Source organism: Leptosomus discolor, chromosome 7 (genome assembly GCF_034619465.1).
Source record: "Leptosomus discolor isolate bLepDis1 chromosome 7, bLepDis1.hap2, whole genome shotgun sequence".
Taxonomy (NCBI): domain Eukaryota; kingdom Metazoa; phylum Chordata; class Aves; order Leptosomiformes; family Leptosomidae; genus Leptosomus; species Leptosomus discolor.
This window is the reverse complement of record NC_141397.1, coordinates 9,196,931-9,221,573: the sequence shown is the minus strand read 5'-3', so window position 1 is coordinate 9,221,573 and position 24,643 is coordinate 9,196,931. Positions and strand designations below refer to the sequence as shown.

The following is a 24,643-nucleotide window of genomic DNA, read 5'->3' as shown; positions in this document are numbered from 1 at the left end:
CATCAACTTCATCCTCACCTGCACGGCTTTGGTTACACCCTAACTTCTTTCTTTCTTTCTCAGTTTCCTTCACAGGCACACCACCCCAAATATGCCTGCAATTTGCAATAAGTTAAAGGACACCAGAACATACAGAAATGGAATACATAATCTGCTGACTGTCAGCTGCTCAGGCCAGTCAGGATAGCTTTGTACCCAAAAGTATCTCAACACTGTGCATCACACACACACACAAAAAAAAAAAAAAAGCTATTTCTTTTATAAAACAGATTCAGGACATATCTATAACACAGAAAACGGCAGATCAAAGTAATTCAGGATGAGGCACTTCAGTGTAAATTTAGCCTTTTTTTGAAGAGTACTTCATTTCATTTTAGTATTTGTTAACAGCATAGACTTGCCTAAACGATCTATTTGTAAAGCAGATTTGGATACCATGCTGGTATTTGAAAGGGTGTGCCCTCAGGTGATTCATTAAAGTGTTCAAGAAGCTCAAATTATAGATCGGCAAATTCTAAACAAGTTTGTTGGAGAACATTAGTTCTTTCACCATCTCAACTTTCTGAATGCCAAGTACCATCTTTCCCACCCACAAACATTTTTCTCAGCAGCCTGTTGCCAAGGCAATCCTAGCAACTGTAGGACAAGTCTCTTTATAAAGATTTGACAACAACTGTAACTACCAATTTACCACCACCTTTTGTCAATGTAATTACAAATTGTAGAGACACCGTTATCCCCTAAAGCTTACTTCAGACTGTGATTGCTGGCTTTATTTCTTATAAGCACACATTGTTACATTCCTACACAAATAAATCACAGAAATCCATTTGTCCCAATTGGTAAGTATACTTCTACACTCCACGTTTGTGTCCAGTGAGTTTTTAATAGTGGTAAATAAACAGGGGACCGCTACAAAAAGTCTCAAGGACAAGCCTATGGAAATTACACAGATGATAAAACAAACACCATTGCATTGCCTGTCACTGCAAAATCTGCTAGAGGCCTGATGTCCTGCAACCTTGGTGTTCAACTAAGCCTTCTGGTATCTTCTCCTCTGCTTACTAGCTGCTACCCCTTCCTTCTTTTTCACAGTCCTGCATTACGACACATAAGAACAGTCTGCCTCTGGAAACCGAATGAGGAAGAACAAGCCATCCAACCAGCAATCACACTAACCAATAGTTTTCCACAGATTAGTGTCCTAATTCCCACCACCACAGCATGCACACACACACACAGAGCGACTCACATACACCTCCCTTCCACCGAGTACTGCTGCAAAGACAGAAATTGCACTTTGTACTTTAGACAATCGCTTCCCCTTCCATCTTCTCATACACCCACATCCCAACAACCAAGCTAATCAGACCACCCATACAAAGTTTTCCATGACATCCCGCTGCCTTACTTCAGGGCAAACATGCGATTCCCAGCAAAATTCTGATTCCTTGACCTGGCAGCTAGGTAGTCAAAACGCCCTCTTGGGCTGCGGTGCAGCGCGTGATTAAACTTGTTTGTCCACAGTGGAGCCGAAGCTTTTATCTTACGACAGTGGCCTTGCATGACATCTACTTTTCTCTCTTCCGCATCTTTACTGTTTCTTGGAGATGTGCATTTTGCAGCAAACCCTGCCTTGGCCACCTCTTCTCCAATATCTGTTTCTTCAAATTCTGCCTGGGCAATAATGGTACCATCTTCGTGCTTGGCTTTGTGATGTATTTTTATCTCTTTTTCAAAAACTAGGCTGCTCAAGAACTCCCTCCCCTGTAAAACAAAAATACAATGAACTTGCACACTGGCCATTCCACATACTTTTAGCTGGAACAGCCATCTTCCTTCTAAGAAAAAGAGGACATGTATGACCAAAACCCAAAGAGCTGCTCATGTAAAGCTTATGTTTAACACATTTATTCTGAAACAATGCTGTATGTGTACAACTACAACCATACCTGATCTAATCACTGTCAATGCCAAACTGGACTTCAACACCAACAGTTCTCCCTCAACATTCAGCATCATTTGTAAGTGATAGAAGTCCAAAGTCCCATCAACTCTCAACCACAATATCCAAGTCTTTTAAAGGATAACAGACCAACTATTTAACAGTATCATACAAAATAATATGAAAAAGAATCTGAATTATCACATTGTTTAACAGCTTTTCAGTAAGTGGTCCAGAAGTTGAAAAAGAACATAGTGATAAATGAATTATGTGCACCTACCTTATGGAAGTCTACCTTACTGAAACTACTCATTTAGAAACTGGGAAATGCCAGAATTGGCAGCTATCAGTTTCATTAGTAATATCAGAGCAAAACAGCTTTGAAAGACTGGGGAATGCACTCAAGACCTTCACAAGACATCTGGGAGAAAATTTATTAACAGGAGTGCTGGTTTGTTTTTTTTTTTTTCTTTTTGCCCCACCACTTCTGAAAACAAGGTTTTGCTGTAATTTAAGAATAGAAGGGGTGGGGCCAGAAAGGCTACATAGAGCAAGCAAATAAAGCTTTAGCTCAAGCAACAAGAACTGTTAAAAAAAAAAAACACACCAAAAAACACACCAACAAACAAAACCCCAGGGAAATGAGAACAGAGATTTTCATCTGTCTTAAGTAACCACATTACGTAATGTCAATAGGACCACAGGGACGAAACACAACGGGTCTCAGAATCTCCTCTAAATAACAGAGGGACAGGACCAGGCAAGCAGGACAGCCGCTCCCCACCTCCTCCTCCAGCAGTTGCTGCTCCCAAGCCACCGGCTGGTGAAGCACGGGCCCACGACAAGCCTTGAAGAAGCGTGCCATTAAGACTGTCAGTGGTGTCCCAGAAAGGGAGACTGCCACCAGTAAAACTCAACCAAGGGTCACCAGTGCCACTCAGAAGGGCTCAAAGCTTCTACCAGTCCTGTTGGCACCACCTCCTGAGCCCTTCACGCTGACTGCTGGCCAGGGACAACAGGGTTCCTATGACTGCTCACATTCACCTGCTGTTCTCTCTGACCAAAAGTTTGTACAGCACCCAGGTACATAGCATTCAAGCAGCCCACAGACGTAAATGAACTTATCACAGGTTCTGGGACCAAGGGAGGTATTTTTCCCTCTGAAGGGAAAGAAACAGAAGTACTTCGTTTCCTCAGCACAAGAAAAGAACTCAGGTCAGTCAGAAATAGACCTGAGGCTCTAAAGATGCCAAAAGCGTACTCTAAAAATCACTCCCCAGCATGAAACGTTTTTGACAAGACCATTTTAGTTTCTAGAGTATATGCAGGGCAACAGATCAGACAGTCCTTCCCAGCATGCTCTGCCTTCACAGTTAAACACCCAGCCCTTAGAATGCTCCTCCTGGTGACACTATGCTCATATTTGGCAGCATCTGTTACAGACCCCATCATCCCAATGCTTCAAAATCTGTTACTCACCTGGTCAAACATGTTTAACTTTTGATCGTTTGGTATCTGCAGTCCCCAGAGCCTGTACTTCTTGGCAACACTGGGATATTCCAAGTCTGGTGGAATTTCAACTATGTCTGACCTATTCAGAACCTCGGAATTTCCATAGTCAATGTACAATACCTGACACTGCAGCAATAATATAAAATATAAATCAGCAGAGGTTACACAAACCTCCTACAGAAATATGCACTGACAACTACTAGAATATAAGCATTTTAACACACATGCATGTTGCAGAGATAGGAATGTTCTGTACTAAGCTTAAGACACCCTTCAGAGGAAGGAACTGAGAGGAACCTCTTATGTTGGCACCTGTCTAAACGCTTTGCAACAAAACTTTAACAAAACAGATCTTTACTGGAATTCTTTTTCCTCTAAGGGCTACAATTAAGAAGAAATATAGAACACTCTCTCCAACAGGCAGATATGTAATCTAGTGTTTCCATGCCAACCAGCCTGTCTAGAAATTATCATTTTGAATAGGCACTACTAACCTTTTGTATCAGTCACCTAATGCTGATTAACAGCTCTCAGGCCATTTGCATCAGTGCTAACGTGTCACAGGAAAGCTGCCATTTTCACCACTCAGAAGTTTTGAAATTAAATTACATTAAGAACATTAACTACCACTCATTAATCTCTCTATCAAGAGATACAAACAGCACTACACAATGTCATGTTTTGCCACTCGTTTCATCGGCATTTTCCAAAATTACAGGTCACTTGAATTTGTGTCCCACATGTATATTCATTGTTTTTAAATCCATTCACACAGCAAGTTTCAAAAAGAGGAGTTGCATTTATTCCTATCACCCTGCATGAAGAACCAATATATGATTAAAGACTTTTAAAAAATGGTTCCTGCCTTTTCATTGTTGATCACTCGCTGTACCTTACATCTGTACCAACATCTGTCTTCAGAAAAACACCCACCATAAATCTGGAAATTAGGAAAAAAAGATCAAAACCAGCATTCTGAAAACAGAAGCATATCTCAAAATGGTATTTGTAATACATTGCAAATTATTTTCACACTCTCCCATAATCATCCCAAAAGCAGTATGAAAAACTAATGCATTTGATATCCTATCTCTCATAACAATATATACTGGATACTTCAAAAACATAGTCCTCTATCCCAAAAACAACAGCTCAAAAAAACCTTTGCAACTAGAAAAACACCAACATTGTACACAGCAGACTCCCACAGCTTTTCTGTTAAGGTGTTGCTACAGCATTTTACTGACACTGACGGCTCAGCAAGGCCGACAAAGCAAGAAGCCAGTCACACCACAAACGTGCTGGCTTTGCTGGTGGTGCATTTTCTTCCTTTTCAAGAGGAATGTAGAAGGTCCTGCACATACAAACGGTTCGCACAAATCATTTTATTTAAGCCTTACTTTGCAAAAAGCCACCAGCAGTTCACAGCAAAAACAAAAGTTGCCATCGCTCTTTGTATGCCTGTCCTAAAACTGCTATCAAATGTTACTTTCTTCAGAGTAGTTTGTCTGGTGCATTTCACATTACAGGTTTTTGTAATATCTTCTACACTTCTTGTAATATTTCCTGAGTGTTAAAAACCCCTATGGTTGCATAATTTCACTGAAGTCCGAAGTGCAGAAAAATTTAAACTTGCTCACACAAAATAAGCATTTTCTTTAGGAAAGCCAGGAGTTCTTAAAGAGATCTTAAGAGAATATAACCTGCAGCATAATCAAAGATCAAGAAAATACCTAAGAAAATGGCTGCATAGAATTAAGGCTTTGACATCCAGGTGAAAAACAAACTCCACATATACGTAACCTACTTACCTTACTAAAATCAAGTTTGCCAAAAACTCCGTTAGCCCGAGGACAAGCTTCTGCCAGTACATGACTTAATTTCAAGAGGTCATCACATCTATTGACATTCTAAGAAGTGTGGAGAGAGGGTACGAGTTATTAACTATCACTTTTAACAGATGCTTGATGGCTTCTAACAACCAAAAATAAACCTAAACGGTTGCACTGCTGTTGAGATAAGTAATGCCCCACCTTAAGCTTTCAATCTTCATGATTTTAGCTGCACTTGTAAGCCTGCTCTCATTTTCTTCCAAAAATTAACGCAACCGATCAGGGGCAGGTAATGTACCCCAGAGAAATAGTTTCCAACAAATATTTTTAACAACTTAATTACCAGCTTCTGTGAGCAGCGTGCAGATCATCCTTACCATTCCTTCCTCACAAATTTTAATACTAAGTATTCGGTGGTGTTCTTCTTTCTCTCCTTCATACGACGAGACAACAGCTTTGGCATACCCCTCGTTCTCTTTACAAGCCAGACTTGGGTTTTGGTTTGGCTGAGAGAAGCAGAGTCTCTCCAGTTATAACTTGGTATCTGAACCACTATAAAACTGGGTCAGTTCCAGTAACATGGCATTAGACAATGTTCTACTTGTAATTCAAAGGAAAGGATCCAGAGCTCAGAGCAGGAAAGAACACACTACTACAACTAAATATTTTGTTAACCTTCTAAGTACACTCCTAACTTTTGTACCTTACAATATTAAATAAAACACTGTGACTGAGTCTCAGAATGCCAGGGTAAGAACCTAAAGGAGAACTACCTATGGCTGTTACATCTAAAAAACCCTTTATTATAAGAAGCTATTCCATAAACCGAATGAGTAAAGTTTGGTCCCCCTCCTCGAACTCCCATTAGGGACATGACAATCAACATTACCTCCTCCAACTGTCTCAAAGCTACACAGGTGTTGACTAACATGCACACACCAATTAGCCAGCAGGCCACACAAAAATGCAAGCTTTTGTACTCCTGAATTTTTCCCCTATTCCTGCTGCACCCCCTACATTTTGGGTTTTTTTACTTTCCCTTGCTCTCCTCATCCAACATCCTCCTGCCCCTCTACACCAAGCTTAAAAGGACCTAGCACCTTTAACCACCTCCATGTCATGCTTCATTGAAACTGCCCCAAATGCTCAGCCAGAAGTAGGGGATCTGACCCCAGCAGGGCTCCAACTACCTCCTACAGTATTCTTCACTCAACAGCAAATGTTTTAACCCTCAAATTTTTTTTTTTGGCCCACCAAATATGCAAGAAAACTCAGCTACAATTCAAATGGATGAATGAGCAATTCCAGTTTAAAATAATACTTGAAATTCTGAAATTTAACTTTTTTTTTTCCCCAACACCAAATGCTATCATTTATTCTCACTTCCACAGAAACTTGCTGGGGGGGGGGAAGGGAGGGAGGGTAAGAGTAAACACTTCAGTTAGAATCAAATAGTTCTCTGAATTCACCTGCGCCCAAAATGTTACAGCATCTTCAACGTGGCAGCCCACAACATCTTCAACTTGAGGGGAAAGAAAAACAAAAGGTTTAAATTATTCTCAAACATGATTTAAATTAAGATTATGGGTCGTGTGGTCTTTTTTTTTTTTTTTAAACCACCTCACGTTACCTTTGTCATACTCTGTGTCTCCATCCATGACAACAGACTCTGAAACATTACAAGATATCGATAATTAAAAGAGAAATTAAGGTGTTTTTCCGAGGCCTGTGGTGCGGGGAGGTGTGTGCGCCCCCCTCGCAGGCCCACGCACCTTGTCCCTGCCCCGAACACTTTACAGGTCCACAGCTTCGTGGGCTCCCCCTCTCCTACCGCCTCGCCCCCACATTCCCCCTCAACCCGTCTCCCTGCTAAAGGCGAGACACCCGCTTCTTCGGTGAAAAACGCCTTTTTACGCGAGGACGCGCCTCAGGGCCGCCACGGCCGCGACTTCCCGCCAACGGAGCGGGGCCCCCTCCTCACCGCGCCCCTGCGGACCCCCAGCAGCGAGGGCCGGGTGCCGGCCTCGCCTCCCCCCGCTCGGAGCGACCCCGGGGCTACCTGAGGCGGCCGGGCCGGCTCGGCACAACGGACCCCGCCGCGGCCACACGTGCTCCCGCCGCCAGCGAGTCCCCGCGGCCGGCCAGAGGCGGCGCTGAGCCTCCCTTCCCTCCCTCAGTGGGGGCGGTGAGGCCCCGAGGGCACCCCTCGGCCCCAAGGCGGAGCTGCCCGACCCGGCGCAGGGACGACGGCTTCGTTTCAGAGCTTGTGGGCACCGGGTTTTTCTTGCCAACGGGTCGTTGTCTGCCCAGGTGGATCCTTGGCCGCACACGGGGGCGGCGATCGGTGCGTGCTGGTCCTGGCTGTGAAGCATGAACGAGGCGGCAGCAGGGAGGCCCCGCGTTGGTGGCACCCTCTTGCTGGCCTCCGTGTACCCCTTCAACATGCTTACTCGCTTCCCCCTCCGCGACGTGTCGGGTCTCATCTGTTGGTCTCATATACAGTGTATTTACAATTTTCCCATCTTAATATGAGAAGGAAAATGCTTCTGAAGCCCTTGGGGAGTTACAGGTGCGACACATTACGGTGGAGCCTGGGACTCCCCCCACGGAGGTAACCAGAGGAGCACATGGGCCCAGGCAGGGCCGGCCAGCCCAGGTGCCACAAATGTAAAATTAGAGCTAAAACCAGCATAAAGCAAGTAACGATGTACTCTACCAAGAGACAAATGCTAAGGGCTCTGTTGCAGAAATCACCAGATTTAGGATTTTAGGCTACTGCTTAGAAACCCCCTTACTTTTCCCATCTTGATTTGAATATCAAGAATTCTAATTAGTGAATATTAGTAGGAGAGACTAATGATTATGTTGGGAAAATAAGTCTCAAATGGAATAAATTATCAATAATAAATCTGTATTGCCAATGCTGCTGGCATACTCCTGTAAAATTCCAGACCTAAGGTATTCATTAACCAATGATCTGTTAGTGGTTAGAAACAAGGACAGGATGTTGTAGTCCAAGATGTCTGCAAAGACAGGATTTATGATGGTACTCATTGTGTATGATCTTTGAATCATGACCGAAGTAGGTATGAGCCAAGATCCTATGAGCCAAGGACATGTTCCTTGACCATATATGGTCAATTCGAGGAGTGGTTGAGACCTCCGACTCACGGACCACGTACCCAAATTATACCACCTACTCAAAAGAGAACAATAGAAGACTATGACAGAGGCTGCGTGCTAATTTGCATCAGAAGCGAGAGGAGAAGAACCAACCATCGAGAGGATGAAAATGAATATGCATTGTATAGACTGAATATGTATGAATTTAATATATAAATATTTGTTGATTGCAATGTGCAGGCGGACATCTTTGAGAAGGATCCCATGTCCCCGGTGCGCATCGTTAACAAAGGACGTCTCTACTTATCTAACTGTGTGTAGATAAGTTTTTCTTACCACTGCAGATTTGCAACAGCTCCAAAGCAAGAGTAGGCTTCTAGGCAAAAGCAGTGTCTTTTACAGAAAAAAAAAAAAACAACCAGGTACACCTACTCAAGGTCTTTTAGACTGGAAAAAACCTTTGTTGTTGTTTTCAATTATATTTGTGTTAAGAAAAAAATAGTATCGCTACCTGCAAAGTTGTCCCTTTCCTTAGGATATGTGGCTACGACAAAACTACCACCAGAGACTCCAGGGACTCGCAGACACGAGACCTGCCAACTGTTTGATATGCACAACACGCTGTGAAGACACTGACAGCTTGACGAAGTAATTCTGCACGGATGCCGTTACTGGCTGCGAATTCACACATCACGTTCCCCTTCCTCCCAAACCTGAGACAGGCAGACGTGTTTTATATTTAGTCTCAGAGAAGCACAGAATGGGAAGGAGCCCCTTGCCCTCCACTTAGCATCACTGACCAGCCTCTGCTATCATAAATAGACAAGGTGCGTCTAAGCCTTTTCACAGGATGATGAAAACTAGTGAAAAAAGGCTGTTCTGCACTCTAGGAGTGTTATAATGGCAAAATATTGATTTGAAAGCCAGCTATTTAAAAAATGAGAAGTGCTTAAGCATTGCCTAAGATCTACACAATTGGGCTTTAACAGCTTAGGGCACTCATGCCTATGACAACAAACCATTTTCCCTGTGCCCGATCCCTTGGATTAGAGTCAGAAATGGTTAATGTGTCTAGCTGAATGACAGATAAATGCCCACAAATAAATCATACAGATGAACTGATAACTTATCTGTCCCATGGTATTATGTTCAAAGTTCACGACTGCTCTCAGGGAAACAAACCATCAATAAGTACATGTTAAACTGAGCTCTTTATTTAATGGCCACTGTTACCAGCAAACATACTAGCATCTGGTCTCTGCTCTTACCTTTACAAAAATCCTCTTTTTTTAATAGAAGTATAAAGAGATTTTTCAATAGAATTGGAGGTTGCAATTTTGATTCTACAAAATGATGATTTTTAAGAGTAATTTCACTTAAGTGCAAATGTCACTTAAGACACGACATCAGTGTTCAGTTTTCACAGCCAGCAACTTTATGAGATAAACTGTACTTGTATCAAGATATACTGTACACATATCAATAAAAATTCTGCAAAAAAAGTACTGCATGATTACCAAGAAGTCAAAAGCGTGCCTTCTAGTACAGAAAGTGAGTTTCTTTTACTTGGATGTCACCAACATGGGGTAAAAGTGGTCAGAGCTCCTAAGCAATCTAATGCAGCTGATACTTTTATGATCCCACCTGTTTTCCAGCTAAAAAGAAATATAATTAAATAAATGTAATAACTTTTTTCTATCATGTAAGTGGAAATGTTAAATAAGTTTAAGGACAGAATAAGGTTTTTTTAATTGTCTTTGATAAAACCATTTCATGATGATTGCCGTTTAGTAAGCCTGAATTTGGCAGAGCAAACATTTAAAACTCACAAGTATTTTTAACTCAAAATGTCAATAAAAGCACAATACATTATTTCCTAAGAGTAAAAGGTTATCACTATAAAAGGAAACACAAAATACAAGGTTTTTGTAACTATTAAAACCTCTGTCTGTAACAGTATTTTGCTGTGTGAAACCTCATCTCTGAAACAGACACATCCATTTTTGGAACTGCATTCCCTAGTGGGTATAGCCACTGGGATAAACACAAAAGTAGAATAAATTTCCACTATTAAGCTTGTAATAATCTCTCCGATGACTGAAATAAAAATATTTTTTCTATATGCTTATTTACCATATTTTTAGCAACGTTATTTACATTTGCTTGTTTCTTATCATTCTATTGTGAAATCCCCATTTACTTATGAGACTTAAGTAGAGGATCTGTAGAAATGATTGCTTATTAAGACCAGAGAAAGGGAGATCAAATTAATATTTTCATAAAGTTAAAGCAGTATGTAACAGTGTAGAATTTAAAGGTAAAGGCACTTTTAAAATATTCATTAAACACTTTGATATATTATGTATTTAAATTAAAGTAACAGATTGACCTCTCTGATTGGCATCTGTAGTAACGGCAGTGTAAATCAGAGTTAAGTGGCCTTCTTTAATCTTTGAATTCGGGCAATTGAGCCTTCCATTCCCTTCTCCCTCGATTCCAGCCACCTCCATCAGCCACTGTAGGACCTGCTTGCACTCCTAAGAACTCCCCTTCCCTCCCACACCTGGGATCTGAGCAAAAAACGCAAGTTGCCCTGCACCAAATGCCTTCAACCTCACTTCTTTTCCTCTGCCAACAGGCACACAGAGGCATCAGGCCCATAAAGACATTGTCCCTGATGCGAATCAGCTTTGTAAGCTTCTCCCAACTCTTGCTATAAAGTCTCGGTACACACAGAATGACCTGAAAAGTCTTCAGTCCAAGAGACATCTTCAAGTATTTTTAAGGACTTACACCCCTTTGTTTTCCAAGGGGACTAACAAAGTTAGCTCAGGCTCTGCTTCTGCCTCCTCAACTGCAGCCTCTGCCAGTTATTCTGTACCAAGTTCTCGCTGTGCTGCTTCGCAGATTTAAACCACCACACAAAGCTGCCAAATTTTAAATTTTCCTGTCCCCTACCTTTAACACAACATATGCTGCCACAGCTGTGATATGGACAAAGAATACGAAAGCACATCTCCCTTCCTGAGGGACTCGGTCCATGTCGGATTAGACATGATGAAAGAGAACCTGTTGGATAAGTAAGTTTATATCAAACACTGTATGATTATTAGTTTCCATGCAAGAAATAGCATATCCATTTCCACCTAATGTTTTCAGAAGCTTACTGTAATAGAAGCGTTGTTATGGACAGAATCGGACAAACAGAATTGGGAGAATGGTACCGTGTGCTTGCTTTACTGCGATAAAGTACACGAGCAGGATCCCTTCAAGTAGCTAGTAAGTATGTGTGGAAGCAGGTTTACAAGTGACAGAACGTCACATCTAAAAAATATTTGTACGCTGGCAAGAACGGAGCCTAGAGAAGCGTGAAAGAGGAAGGATATGTTTGAATTTTATGTAAAGGTGATGAAACGAACAGGAAGGAAAAAAAAAAGATTTAAAGAAAAGATTAAAATGTCGATATTAACAGAACAAATCCCACCACGTAAAAATCCACAAACAAGATGAGTTCTAAGGACTCTACAAATAAAGAAACTGCGTCATAAAAGTCTAAGAATAAGACAAATATTTTCTTTGCCTTACTGCAATATAATACTTAAACACATGGTTATTATCTCAGATCATAAATAACAGTTCTGTAAATCTCTAAATATGATTTTCCATTCTCAAAGGATTATCTGTGTAACAGTTCTGGAGATTAGAAACACATTGATTAAAGTACCAATTTTATGATAATTAAAATTTCATTTCAGCAATAGAACAAAACGGCAAAATAAAGTCATGAAGAAACACAAGTACACAGCTAGGCACAGCGAAAAATACTCTTCAAAACAACAAGTAACTGTGCCACATAATAAATATTTCTTTATTAATCTCATGGCTTCTTTGATGGCACTGGACTTCTCTCTTTCCGTTGAGCAGCCTTCTCCTTTTTCAGCTGTAACAAATACAGACACCAGCAGTGGTTCAAGCATTACTTTGCAAGTCGGCCAGCAATGCAGTATTAAATCTCTCCATCCAGTCACACCAGAGTGATACATGCAGTGGAGAGAGAGCTACAGATCATTATTCGCCCAGCCTAGCATTGCCTACTTTTGCACTACCAGAGAAAGGAGCATTTCCGCAGCTCTGCAGCTCCTCCCCTACTCAAACCAGGGCTGCCTTTATCTCTGATCGTGGCAGTGTAGGTATTTATGTATCCCTCAAGGTCAAAGCACCTCACAAATGTTCTTTATGTCAACGAAAGGTAAACAAGCTTTATTACAGAGGTGTACCAGACACAGTTAGACTAACCACCCTGCGCTGAATCACACAGGAAGTTTGTTGCTGAGGCCTCCTCACAGGGTCATGTCTCCCTCTCGTAAGATTTTTCTGCACAGTAGGCTCTTACAGCATGGTATGATTTACCAACACATACACGTTTAACTGCCATTTTGTAGTAAGACTATTAATCCAAGCAAATATATCTGTTGGTTTTAGATCAACAGTTGTTCTCAGGTATTGTTATATTAGTGCATGAAATTCCATTTAGACCAATTATAATAAAGGGACGCATGGACCCACTTTTGCATCTCATCTAACAGAAGATATCATGTTGCTATCAAAAATGCAAGGGAAAATGAAATTTTTAACATGCCTTTTTCCCACATAAAATAGTGTCAAAAGGAAGAAAGACCTCAGTCCTGATTTGGATGTCTACAAATTAACCCACTGCTAAGCAATCCTGTTGTTGGTCTACACAGGAACTCATTTAAAACATTTTTCCATATTTGGAGGCCTGAGGTTTGTACCTGAAATTCCTACTGCTTTTTGCAAAGAAAAGAAAATCTTGGGGCAAAAAAGAAACAGCAATTTAGATTTGATAGTAACGTGTTTTCTCCTATAAACTAATACTACATTTGTAACATCTTACTGTATTTTGTGATGATTTCCAAATAAAGAAAATTATTTAAAATTTCACAAACCTAGAATAGCTTTCTCATTAACAAACACCTTGCATAGCATAACAGCAGTTAAGATTTTAAAAGTTAATTATGCAACACTGCCTTACGAAAGAATTAATGAACAGTCAAGACATATTTCCAGCTGAGATAGTGGAGCTAAGGAGCTAATGTGGGAAACAATAGGTATTTAAGTAACCTGCACCACAGGGCATTTAAATTTAAGCTAGTCAGTGGGGTGGAAGAGGCACCTTTTAGGGATGATTCAGATCATCTAAGAAAGGCACACCAGATTTAGCCCACCTACACGGACATTGGTAAGAAAGTTTTATAAATGAGGTAGCAAGCACACGTTCCTAAGTGTCACAAGGGACTTTCTGTGAGTGTGTTTTGTTGTTTCTTTTTGTCACATAGGAAAATAGTTTCGTTTTCTGTAACGGAGAGTTACCTCAATAAAAATCTGCCCAGTTAAGTTAAATAACATCCCAGACATGACTGACTTCTGAAATCTGGCAATAGCTCATAGTTGTATTTAAAACTTTATTTTAAGAAGCTAGGGTTTTCTCAGGAAGAGAACAAACGATATAATGCATTTATATGCCACTTAAATCATACATTTATCTTTTTTAGACATCCTCTTGTGAAAATATATTTGAATCAAGCAACAAATGTAGTAACTTGCCCGTTCTTGATAACGTTTTTCAAAGTAAGCCATGTCATCATCTTCTGAACGCTCTCCATGAGAAACTTGCCTTGTGGCACTAGAACTACCTGGAAAAAACCCCAAAACAAGCCTTTTTGCATTTGTGATACTTGCTACTCTATTAGTTATGTTTTACATTCAGCAAAACAAATTTAAAATGATAACTCACCTATTGTAGGCAAGTAAAAAACCCCAGCAATCGGGACCAAAGAGTAACCTCTTTAGTCTAGGCTAGCAGCTATTACAGTCTTGGAGGAGTTCAACAGTTATATTAATTCCTAAATTCTTATACCGGATAAAGGACATAAAATAAGCATAACCAATTCATAATTCCATGCAGAAAAGACTCTCCTGCAGAAGGCAGTTTCACAGGATTGTGCTGAGTATGTACAATCCATTCAGATACGACGAGCTTCTAGCAGGAATTAGAAATTTAAAAAAACGATCCAATAAATAAGTGACACCATTAATGGGGAAGGCACCAAATGCCAGAAAAAAATCATTAAAGTTAAAAAGCACATCATGAGCAAAAATAAGAATCAGTATCAACAGTTATTCTAAGCACTTCAAGTACATGAATGTAGGTTTTCACATAACAGGGCTTCAATACTCATTTTAATTTTCAATTTTGATTTTAGCCCTAAGCATCCTTCAACTCGTAAATAAACCAATTCATTTTATATTAAATACTCTTTGTAAAACAGTACTATCCTACTAATACAGCATCTGCTATCTGTGAGATGGGTTGAGCAGAACTAGAAGGTCCCTGAAATGGTTTTAGAAATGGATGATCCATGCTGGTAGTGGGGCATCCTAAAAGCTCAGCAGAAGGAGCCCCTGTTAGAAAATAAGTGGAATGAAAACAAAAATTAACTTCATGACATACATTACGAATCTATATGATGGGGTCAAAACAAGGCTACAATTCATACCTACAACACTCAATGCAGACCCCATAAATTCGAGTTGACAAAAGCATTACAGAGGATGGCTTCAGAAGAAGTGAAAAGCTTTGTTTCTTTAACTACTACGGCTATGCTACAGTTTCTAAACTTCAGACAAATCCAGGAAACCAGATCAGAATTTAGAAAAGAAATAACAAGTACAAGACAACAATAAATAAAACAGCATTTCAGGACAAAATGTGTCCTTTACTAAATGGCACAAAATCACAGAGCAGCAGAGGTATCAAGGCCAACTAACATGCCTGTCAAAATAAAGTTCTACAAATAACCGCTTTTTTTTTTTTATGCGGAGCAGCTATTAAACTTCAAGTTTGGGGAAAAAAAATGCTGTAACTGTATAACCAAGAAATACCTGGGCAGTATTAGGCTAAAGGATTAATACAAATATAATATAAGAGAAAAACAGAAGTTACAGAGTTCTTTCTAAAAGTTATGCTCCACTGCAAACAGAAGCTACTGGGCTGGACACCAGAATTGTAGATAAAGAGGGTTTTTATCAATTCACTACAGGAAGTTGGACAAGATGGTCACAGTGGTCTCTTCACACCTAAGGACTGCTGGAAACAAACAAAAAAAATCTGTCTTAAAACCTATTCCTACGGATACAGTTTGCCTTTGAACTTTGAAAATCTAGGTCGAATTACTACTTTTCAAAAGTACTTAGTTGGAGAATTAAAATTTCATCTCAGGTCAGCTGCACTTACCTAGTCCACTGTCATCGAGTCTCATGTAACCTTCTGCAAGTGAACTAAAACCAGTCAGTCCTCCCATAGCAGCGTAAGGAACGTCCTGCCCCACAGGCTTTCCTTGGGCTAAGCGCTCTTGTTTAGTTTCCACGACTGTTTCATGAGCGTATGTTGGGTGGCCACATGCACAGGTAAAGCAACTATGAAAGCCCGAACACTTGGAACCTAATTAACAAATAAGTAAGTGTAATGAGCGAAATGATAATGGAATTTATACTTCATTGCAGGCCAAACAGTGTTTCCCTAAACTGATCTTGTCAAAAAGTAGAGTTCCTTCACTGCAAAAGCATCCAGCTCTATGAAAATGCTGTAAAAACCAGAAGGAAGGATGAATGTGGGGACTAGATCATAGGGGTCATCCAGTCTCAGTGTCTCATTCAGTCAAGGTTTGAGTACCGCCGAGGATGGAGACTCTCTGAGCAGCCTGGACCAATGCTGGTGTTCCCTTGGAGCAGACATTTCTTTCCTAACATCTAACTGGATTTCCTGTGTTGCAACTTGTGTCCATTGCCATTAGTAACACCCTTCTCTATCCTGCCCCTGACAAAAAATAGAAAGAAAAAAAATTCTGTCACTGGGTAAAGAAGACAACCCGCCAGCACTTTGGCAGTGTTCTCTCCAAAGGTGTACAGCATGTGCTAATGTTGCACGGCCAGAAAACTTCAAATCACAATTTATGACACAAATCGTAATTTAAATGTCTTTTAGCAAAATTATCTCAGTAGTAAAGAGAGGCTGTGGCAACAGCAAAATGGCCGCCATGTAACAGTACCATTAGACTGACTTTGGGGGTTTTTTTAAGCTGACATAGCCACAGGATGTAACTGAAATAGTTACACAAATGCCATGTGACATTCAGAAATACAGAGTGAAGGGATGTATCTGCCCTAGCTGCTGCTAAGACTGTCATCAAAGCCCTGCTGGAGCAGTGATGTGAACAAGAAATTGAGCAACTGATTTTGCAAATGTTTCATTATACAAATTACCCTGCTTCCAACTCCCAGTTACAATGCATTTTGCACAGCACAAAGGAAGATTTTTTTAAGTCTTGTGTAGTATGTTCAAGGATCACATTGCTGGAAACATGAAAGGCTTTTTCATATAATGTTGAGCACTCCTCAGTAATAGAGCTCTTACTCTGTATTTGGCTACAGAATAAAGCATATACTATATATTAAGTGCAACAGGAGTATTTTTTCAATTATGATTTACCTATTGCATCAGATTTATACAACACTGGGCTAGACTAATACCAGTACATTAAAACAACACAAGTCCAAAACAGAAGCAAGTCTTCACTAGTACTTCTCTGTGTAATCTGTGAAGCCCTCAGAAGTGCCAGGTATTTTTGAGGAACACCAGAAAATGTGCATAATGTAAATGATTATCAAAAACAACATGTTCTAAGGATTCAGTCTGAACCATCCAACTGCACGTTCAGGACTTTCACATTACTTAGAGCAAATTATTGAAAGGCTGTCATATAAATATTTTATATTTTATTCCGTGGGATATGATTCTCATCCACCAAAAGCTGTTTATGATTTTTCCTGTACAAATTAGACAGACTTTGTGAAAGAAATTTACTAACAGTACGGGACTCTAGCAAAAATACCTTCGGTTTATGTAACTTGAGGTTTCAAACTAAAACATCCTTATGCGTTATTTATTTTCTATGGTTAATAATTACTGCTGTTTCATTACAATAACCTTGAATAACTGAAGCAAAAAGGTTCTTAATGCCTTCTCAAACCTTTTGCTTGAAACTCCACTCCCATTTGCCTTTCTGGACCCACCATCTGTATGCTCTGGAACGGCTTTGTTAGAGTGCTAACAATAGTACTATTTGGGAACAGAGCGCAACTTCCTATTGAGTTGAGAAAAGATATAAAAATACATTAACGTCACATTCAACCAGGCACTAGAGGGATGGAGAGCAACACTTCTCTCTCTCAAACTACCAAGTTCAAGTAGAAGAGTCACGTGCACGCGGCAGTGGAAGTGACAAACTGCAGACGGGGTGCTTTCATTCTGCCTAGCTTTAGGCGGCTATCTCCATATGCACCTAACCGAGTCGTTCAGAAATGTTCCCTCACAGGACTTGGGGAAGGTAAGGATGTTGTTCTAAACCCTCCTGTGCAAAAGGCAATGTCTTCCTTCCCATTTCCCATCCTTCTGCAAGGACCAAAATATACATCAGCGACAAGGGCAGAACACAGATCCCCAATGTGCTGTCCCTGTTAAGCTTCCCGGTAAAGACCGCTGCAAGCCCAGCCATAACTTACAAGAGTTACATGCAAATCCAGGCGCTGCGCTGTGCTCATCAGCAAAGTGTTTGCACCTACAACGGACGGGCTGCGTGCCATTCAGAGGGACGTAGTGATAGGACTGGCAGGGACAACGGCTCGCTCTACAAGGCACACAAATAGGACGGTCTTTGGGAATCACTTCATAGTCTGTTTTGTGTTGTTTATACCTAGACCAGGCAAAAATAATAACTTTTATAACTTTGTGAGTGTTTATCAGAAAACTAACTCAAAGGCTTATCATTTATCTTTCAAGTTCTGAAGTATCTTTATATTAATTAGTTAACTGTTAATTTTCAATTAAATGCATAATATCAATCAGGTGCTTTTACATCCATTCATTCCCTAAATATCACAGATCCTTACGTTTCATTTTTGACAGCACTATCAGAATCAACCTGATCTACAATTACTCATGCCCTAAAGCTGAATTTATTGAAGACTACAAAACAATTTTGGTCTCAAAAAACATAGTGAGATTTTGATTTAAGAACAGTTCTTAGGATTTAAAACCTAATTTTCTCAACCCTTAGACCTTAAATGAACTTGCCTATACTGTACCGTAATACATCTGGAAACATTTTACATTTTCCTGATTTTAAAAAATACAACAGTGAAAAAAAGGAAAGATACCAACCGGTGCGTACAAAAGCACAGCGTCTCTGGTCCCACAAGCTTACAGTCCATGCCTGTTGGTGATCTCCAGCTCACGTACAACCTGTTCTGTAACCGAATTGGTAATACTTTTCTTTTGTACTCTTCATACTCCTCGGGGGTAAAGAGCTTTCCTCCATCATCATCACCTACAATTCTGTACGCATGTCATTAAAAAAAAATAAGAAAATTACAACAATAAAAGTAGGTTTCTCAAGGTATTTTTTCAAATATATAACAACACTTTCACTGCAAATGCAAAAAACATCTTTCATGATACTGTTCTAGTGATAAACATTTAACAGAACTACAGCTGATCTTTAGGGAAATTTTGTGAATAACACTCTTTTAAAAAACTTGCTCTGACAGACTGAAAATTAGCTTTGTAAGAGAGAAGGAAAAAGACAATAAAGCAAACTCCCAAGCTCCTTTTCAGACGGTAGAAAAAGCAATGGCCACCAGGGGCTGTGTAACCAGCCAGCCTTGCCTCAGACTTCTTGAATGACCTCTGGCAAGTCAGTTCAGCCATCTACACCTAACTGTACTGCAGTTTGTATCCGGTTACCTAATCTTAGCCTAGTCTGAGTTAGATTATTCAACTGCAAGTAGGTAACCACACTGCCATCAAAGGAACGATAGATACATCCAGGCTGTCTTCTGCTTTGCGAGAAGACTGCGCTAGTTTCCGTACGTAAAGCTGATGGCAGCTGTATCCCACCCCCGGCCAGGCCCACTTCTTTAAGCTAGCACTACCTTCAAATTCAGGGTCATTGAATAGCTGGAACTCCGGAGCAGTATCTGAATTCTACATTTATGGAGACAATTGCAGACAGTAAGTAAAATCTGTAAAATGCAATTTAGACTTAATTGCAGCACTTCACTATGCTGAAGGTTGGTTTATTGTCTGTAAATATTTCCCTTATTATTTGTTGGGTGTGCTAAAACATACTGAATGAGTGATTCTTTGTCTAATGATCTGTGGATTTGTGCACTGCCAGTACTGTACAGCACCACAGTAACGTGCCAGCACAGCGCTGTCATTTGCACCGACACCCACTGAGTCGGTGCATTAACTACTCCCCTATGGCATACCGCTGCGCCTCCTGCCTCTGATGTGTACTCAGGGTTTTCCTAAGCCGAATTAAGGCCACATTTCGGCATAGTGACTGAGTTCGGGTTTATTTTTGCTCAGCACCAGCCCTCCTAGAGAAGCGATGACGAGAGGAGTGTCACTTCGCTCGGGGACAGCCAACACACACGACATGCCGCCGCACCGCAGGGCCGCCGGCCCCCAGGCCGCCTCACCGCGGCTGCTTCGGGCCAGGGAGACCCGCTGGCCCCGCGGGGAGCCCCTCACGGAGGCGGTCGGGGCGCGTCCGATGTCGCCGATAAATGGCGGGGGGGGAGGAGGGGGGGTGTGTGTGACACAACCCCGAAAAGGCGGCTTCGGGACGACGGGAGGCGAGCGGCGCGGCGCCCGGGATCTCCTCAGGGGAAGCCCTGGGCCCTGGACAAGGGCGCAGGGGCGGGAAAACCGCACCGGGCCCGGCGCGGAGCGGGTCGCCAACAGCCGCCGGCAACCCCCTGCCCCAGCCACCCCCACCGCGCCGCCCCTCGGCCCTCCCCGGCGACGGCGAGCGAGGCCCGGCCCGCGGCGCTCCCCTCCCCTCACCGGCGGTACTCCGCGTACTCCTCCAGGGCCGCCGCCTGCCCCTGCAGCCGCTCCATGGCGGGCAGGGCGCGGGGCGAGGCGGGCGAGAGGCCGGCGGGGCGGGCGAGAGGCCGGCGGGGCGGCCGCCGCAGGTGGAGCGCGGGGAGCGGCGCGTCCTGCCCGTGTGCCGCGGGGGTGACCGCGGGGCCTGTGCCCGCCCGTACGGCAACGGCGAACCCGGCGGCAGGGCACGCGTGGGTCCCCCGCGGGATGGTGGCCGCCCCGCCCGGAGGAGCCGCCCTCGCTGATCCGCAGCGCCGGGGCACGGGCACGATCGCTGATAGAACGAACCCGCCCAACAGCCATGTCCGCCCCCAGCGCCCCCCGGCACCGGGCCTGGCACTCGCCTTGTGCCGCTGCTGCTGGGAGTCACACCTCGCCATAGACCGCCACGTTTGTGGTGGGAAGGTGAGGGGTGGTTTTGGGTGGACGCTCTTCCATTATAAAATGTAATCGGTGTTCCATTATAAAATACACGTTTTGTTCATAGTTCAAGACAAAAGGAGGCCAACTTTGGGCAACACGCGTAACCAAAGATGGTTCTTAGACTGGCAACCTGCAATTCGCAGTTCCTCTCCGTGTACCACAAACCCCACCAGCACGTTGAAACAACCCTTCCAATGTGTCTGAAGGCTGTAGTGAAGGGACCAGAAGCTGCTATTTGTCCTACTGCACTGTGTCAGTTGACCACTTCCTCTGGATACAAACATACCGGTCACAGAGTGACTGAATATGCCAGCAAAAGATCAAGTGCGTTTTTCTTAACTAAGCTTTAGGAAATTGATACTGAAATTGTGCTCTGCATGTTAGCATCAGCTACAAGCCCTCAGACTGTTAAAATGAGACCCAAGAGAGTAGGCTTTTTCTTACAATAAAATGACAGGTGCCTGTCAAAAAAAGGTACAGCAGTTTGAGGAAGTCTCCAGATTGTTTTGCGCTGGGCAAGCCACCAGCAACGAAACAGAAGGTGAAGAGAGATGTCACAAGGACTAAGGCAGTGTATTGCCAAAACATCCCCCAGAGAGAAATGAAACAACAGGGAGACACTCAGGTTTCCAGCAGTAGCTAAATAAGGTGATAGGGCATATGGTCTGGACATTTGTCCTGTGGCTATGCCACATGTATAAGAAATTTCAGCAGAGCACCCAGCACTGCAATACAACACGCATGTTCTGTCGCACTGAGATCTGAACAGGAACATGTCCCTCTTAAAGGCAGAAAATAAATGGGAGCAAGTCCTCACTGCAGCCAGTGCATCCTCAAGTAAGCTGGCAGAGGAAAAGAAAACCACACAAAAAAGTCAGGATTTTTTTTCTCCAGGGAAAATTCCTCCTGTGACCAAAACTTTGAAAAAGAAACAGATGGGGGAAAGGGAAGGACAAGAAGCTCTTCAGACAGGGAATTCAAACGTACCAAGGACCACACTGCTGCGCAGGAGCTGCACAAAACTGAAGGTCTTTGAAGATCTTTATCTGTATGCACATTTCACTGGTGCCAGAGATCCCAGCAGTGCTGATAAAACTGGGGGAGAGCTCTGGCAAGCCTGGTTCACACAGAATGAGCAGAGCTCCTATGTCATGGGTTGAGGTACCTCATCTGTGCCAGTTCTTTGTTAAAACCAGTGCTCTGAAATACAGTTTGAGTTTGGAGAGCAGAGCCTGGTCTCTGAGTAAGGCAGCTTTTGGTGAGAGCTACACATTAGTCTACATGGTGAACAGTCAGTGTGAAGGTATTGAGAGCAGGAAATCAAAAGTAATTTTTTGTGGGTTACCTGTCCTGTGAACTACCTTCCATCTTAAAAATTGAGGATTTATTCCTGGATTTGATCACAGCAAGTCTTTTCTGTGATACAGTGTTGAGCTTATTAGCACCCCAGCATCTGCTTGGATCCAAATTTGTGCTCATAGACTTACTTGGGAACAGATACAAAAGGTGAAAGACTTTGTAATTAAGAAATGGAGATCTTAACTAATAAAGGTTTTTCAGGCACCCATTGTTTTACTGTCATAGCATGAGTACTGGAATACATTTCAGATTCAGAAAACCCTCTCCTGTCTCTCATCCCTTCCAAGAGATTGTTAATGGACATCCAAAATAAAATTCATTAAAGACTGAGTCAAACCAGATTTTACACGGTAAACTATCGAACAATTTTGACTAGCAGGGAAAAAAAAAAAAGGGGGAAACCCCCCCACTTTCTGCTCCTGTAAAGAGGCCATGCCACAAGGTAAGCAAAAGGAACAGAAATCCAGATGGCGTGTTTTATCTCCTATGGCTGTGATGTAGCATACGGATGCTGCTGGCCCAAGATCTCTGAACACATCAAAGTGGGTTGAACATATGGACACTCGCTTACAGTACAGCTCTGTGAGACCCAAGGTGCTGCCTGCACATCAAAGGCAACAGCTTAATGCTGCGTAGGGTGTTGACAGTCTCTCTCAACACCCTCTGTTAACAATAAAATGTGTGACCCTTACAAGTTTGACAAGTGCTTTAAAATTCATCTCAGTGAAATACCTAAGTAAATTGAAGATAGCCACTTTATTAATGCAAGGATAAGTAATTTAGAAATAACTGTTTTAATATTTTAGACCAAGTCATTTTGTAGTAGTCATTCTATTTCTATGCATTTGGTCAATGACTATCTCTAATTAGCTGTTCTGAAAATGAGAAGAATTGAAGTGGCAGAAAGAATAATGGAAACAGTTTCCATCAAATTGTTTCCTCCCTCCACATTTGTTATCAATATTCTGATACACTTGAGAGCAAATGCAAACAGTACTCACTTACAAACTTCTAACCATGACCATGCATTATGCTACAATAAAAATTAGTTTGCGTATTATTAACCCTAGTTTGCAGGCATTTAAAAATGTCAACATGTTTCTCTTCAGTTTTGCCATCAGAGAAACAGAACACGATTAGACTTCTACAAACAGAAGTTGATGAATGCCACAGGGGATGTGCAAGCTCATATGCAAGCAAAGGTCAATTAATAATGAAAGGTTTTTGCTGGAGGTACTGACAAACACAGTTGGGAGATTTGTAGTAATTAAGATCACTTATGGATAAAATAATTCAGTAGCATGTGATGTCACTGGTGCTTAAGTGATGTGATTTCATATATATAGGTAATGGGCAGGTTTTTTTCTTTAACTTGGGTGTCATTTTAATAACCTAAATGATACATTTAAACAGATAAAAATGCACATGTGCATCATCCCAGACAAACTGAGATTTAATGGAGTATCAATTCAGTAACAGTCTATTCCTCAAGAAACTCTAATTCACCTTCTTAGCGGCTATGAAGCCTCCCATTTCACTCTTGCCTTTGAGAAAGTATTTTACCTACTATCAAATACATTAAATCAAACCCCACAGATAGCAGACGGCCTTGTTTTGTGAGGCACAAACTAATGAAAGGACACAGTCCCGAGTAAGGAGGTTATATTTGGATTAATTGTTAAAGATTTCAGTAGACACTCTACGTGACCTTTACACACCAATTAAGTAAAAATGTTTTAGAGATTTAGCTCGTCCCACTAATTTGAGTATTTTGAGGAAGTATTTTCTAAAAGGTTTTCAAGGAAACATAATAAACTGGGATCTTAAATTTTATGTAGTAATTTTTTCTAAATAAAATTCTTGTAGAGGTTCCCCAATTTACTCTGCTTCTGCATTCCCATGAACAGAGGCCGCAAGAGCAGCAGTTAACCCCTGAACATGTACCTGCACAGCAGGCACTTGGCCACTTAGGCAACTTGCACACATCACAGCCACGATCTAGTTTGGAAACCTCTGCATTAGCAAATATTTTCAATTAGAATTTAGATCTATCTAGCCAGCCTTTTTAAATGATTGTGTTAATGAAAAACAAGTATTTAGCAGTTACTTGGAAAAACAGACAACTGTGCAGTATGTTTGGCATGTTACTGAATGCCAAGGATACTGAGGTTTCGCCACGTTACTGGATGCCAAGGATACTGAGTTTTCGCCACACTGATTACAAGAACATCTACATCCTTGTGCCATGTTTCTGTACGTTTTAAATTATTTCACTGAGGACGGATCAGCGATCTGCTGTGATTCTAATGGTGGATAAACAGCTTGTTAAGAGCTATCTCAGTGCGTTTCTGTGGAGTATCTGTCCATCCATGCACCCCAAAGGTTCTTTAATGTGGGACCACACAGTTGTTAAACAAT

The 24,643-nt window shown here is 41.7% G+C and overlaps 2 protein-coding genes across 3 annotated transcripts in view; both read right to left on the bottom strand.

Annotated features, from left to right (window-relative positions):
- Positions 1 to 6,947, bottom strand: part of STK31 (serine/threonine kinase 31) — a 42,768-nt gene extending 35,821 nt beyond the window's left edge. The window contains exons 1-6 of the mRNA XM_086468183.1: positions 6,920 to 6,947; positions 6,759 to 6,811; positions 5,269 to 5,367; positions 4,323 to 4,397; positions 3,425 to 3,583; positions 1,412 to 1,767 (exon numbers count right to left, since the gene is read on the bottom strand). Coding sequence (XP_086324309.1) covers positions 1,412 to 1,767; positions 3,425 to 3,583; positions 4,323 to 4,397; positions 5,269 to 5,367; positions 6,759 to 6,811; positions 6,920 to 6,947 — 770 coding nt within the window. The remainder of the gene's footprint in view (positions 1 to 1,411; positions 1,768 to 3,424; positions 3,584 to 4,322; positions 4,398 to 5,268; positions 5,368 to 6,758; positions 6,812 to 6,919) is intronic.
- A 5,342-nt stretch (positions 6,948 to 12,289) lies between these two features.
- On the bottom strand, positions 12,290 to 20,457 carry FAM221A (family with sequence similarity 221 member A). 2 transcript variants are annotated; one of them, XM_086468328.1, is made up of 7 exons: positions 20,402 to 20,457; positions 18,713 to 18,886; positions 18,055 to 18,245; positions 15,728 to 15,934; positions 14,766 to 14,895; positions 14,038 to 14,122; positions 12,290 to 12,352 (listed from the first exon to the last, which is right to left on the bottom strand). In XM_086468328.1, the coding sequence occupies exons 1-7, from the start codon at positions 20,455 to 20,457 to the stop codon at positions 12,290 to 12,292; spliced, it is 906 nt and encodes a 301-aa protein (XP_086324454.1). The 2 variants fall into 2 exon arrangements, with proteins under 2 accessions (XP_086324454.1, XP_086324455.1); XM_086468329.1 differs by having other exon boundaries at positions 14,038 to 14,129; positions 14,788 to 14,895.
- Positions 20,458 to 24,643: the final 4,186 nt, after the last annotated feature.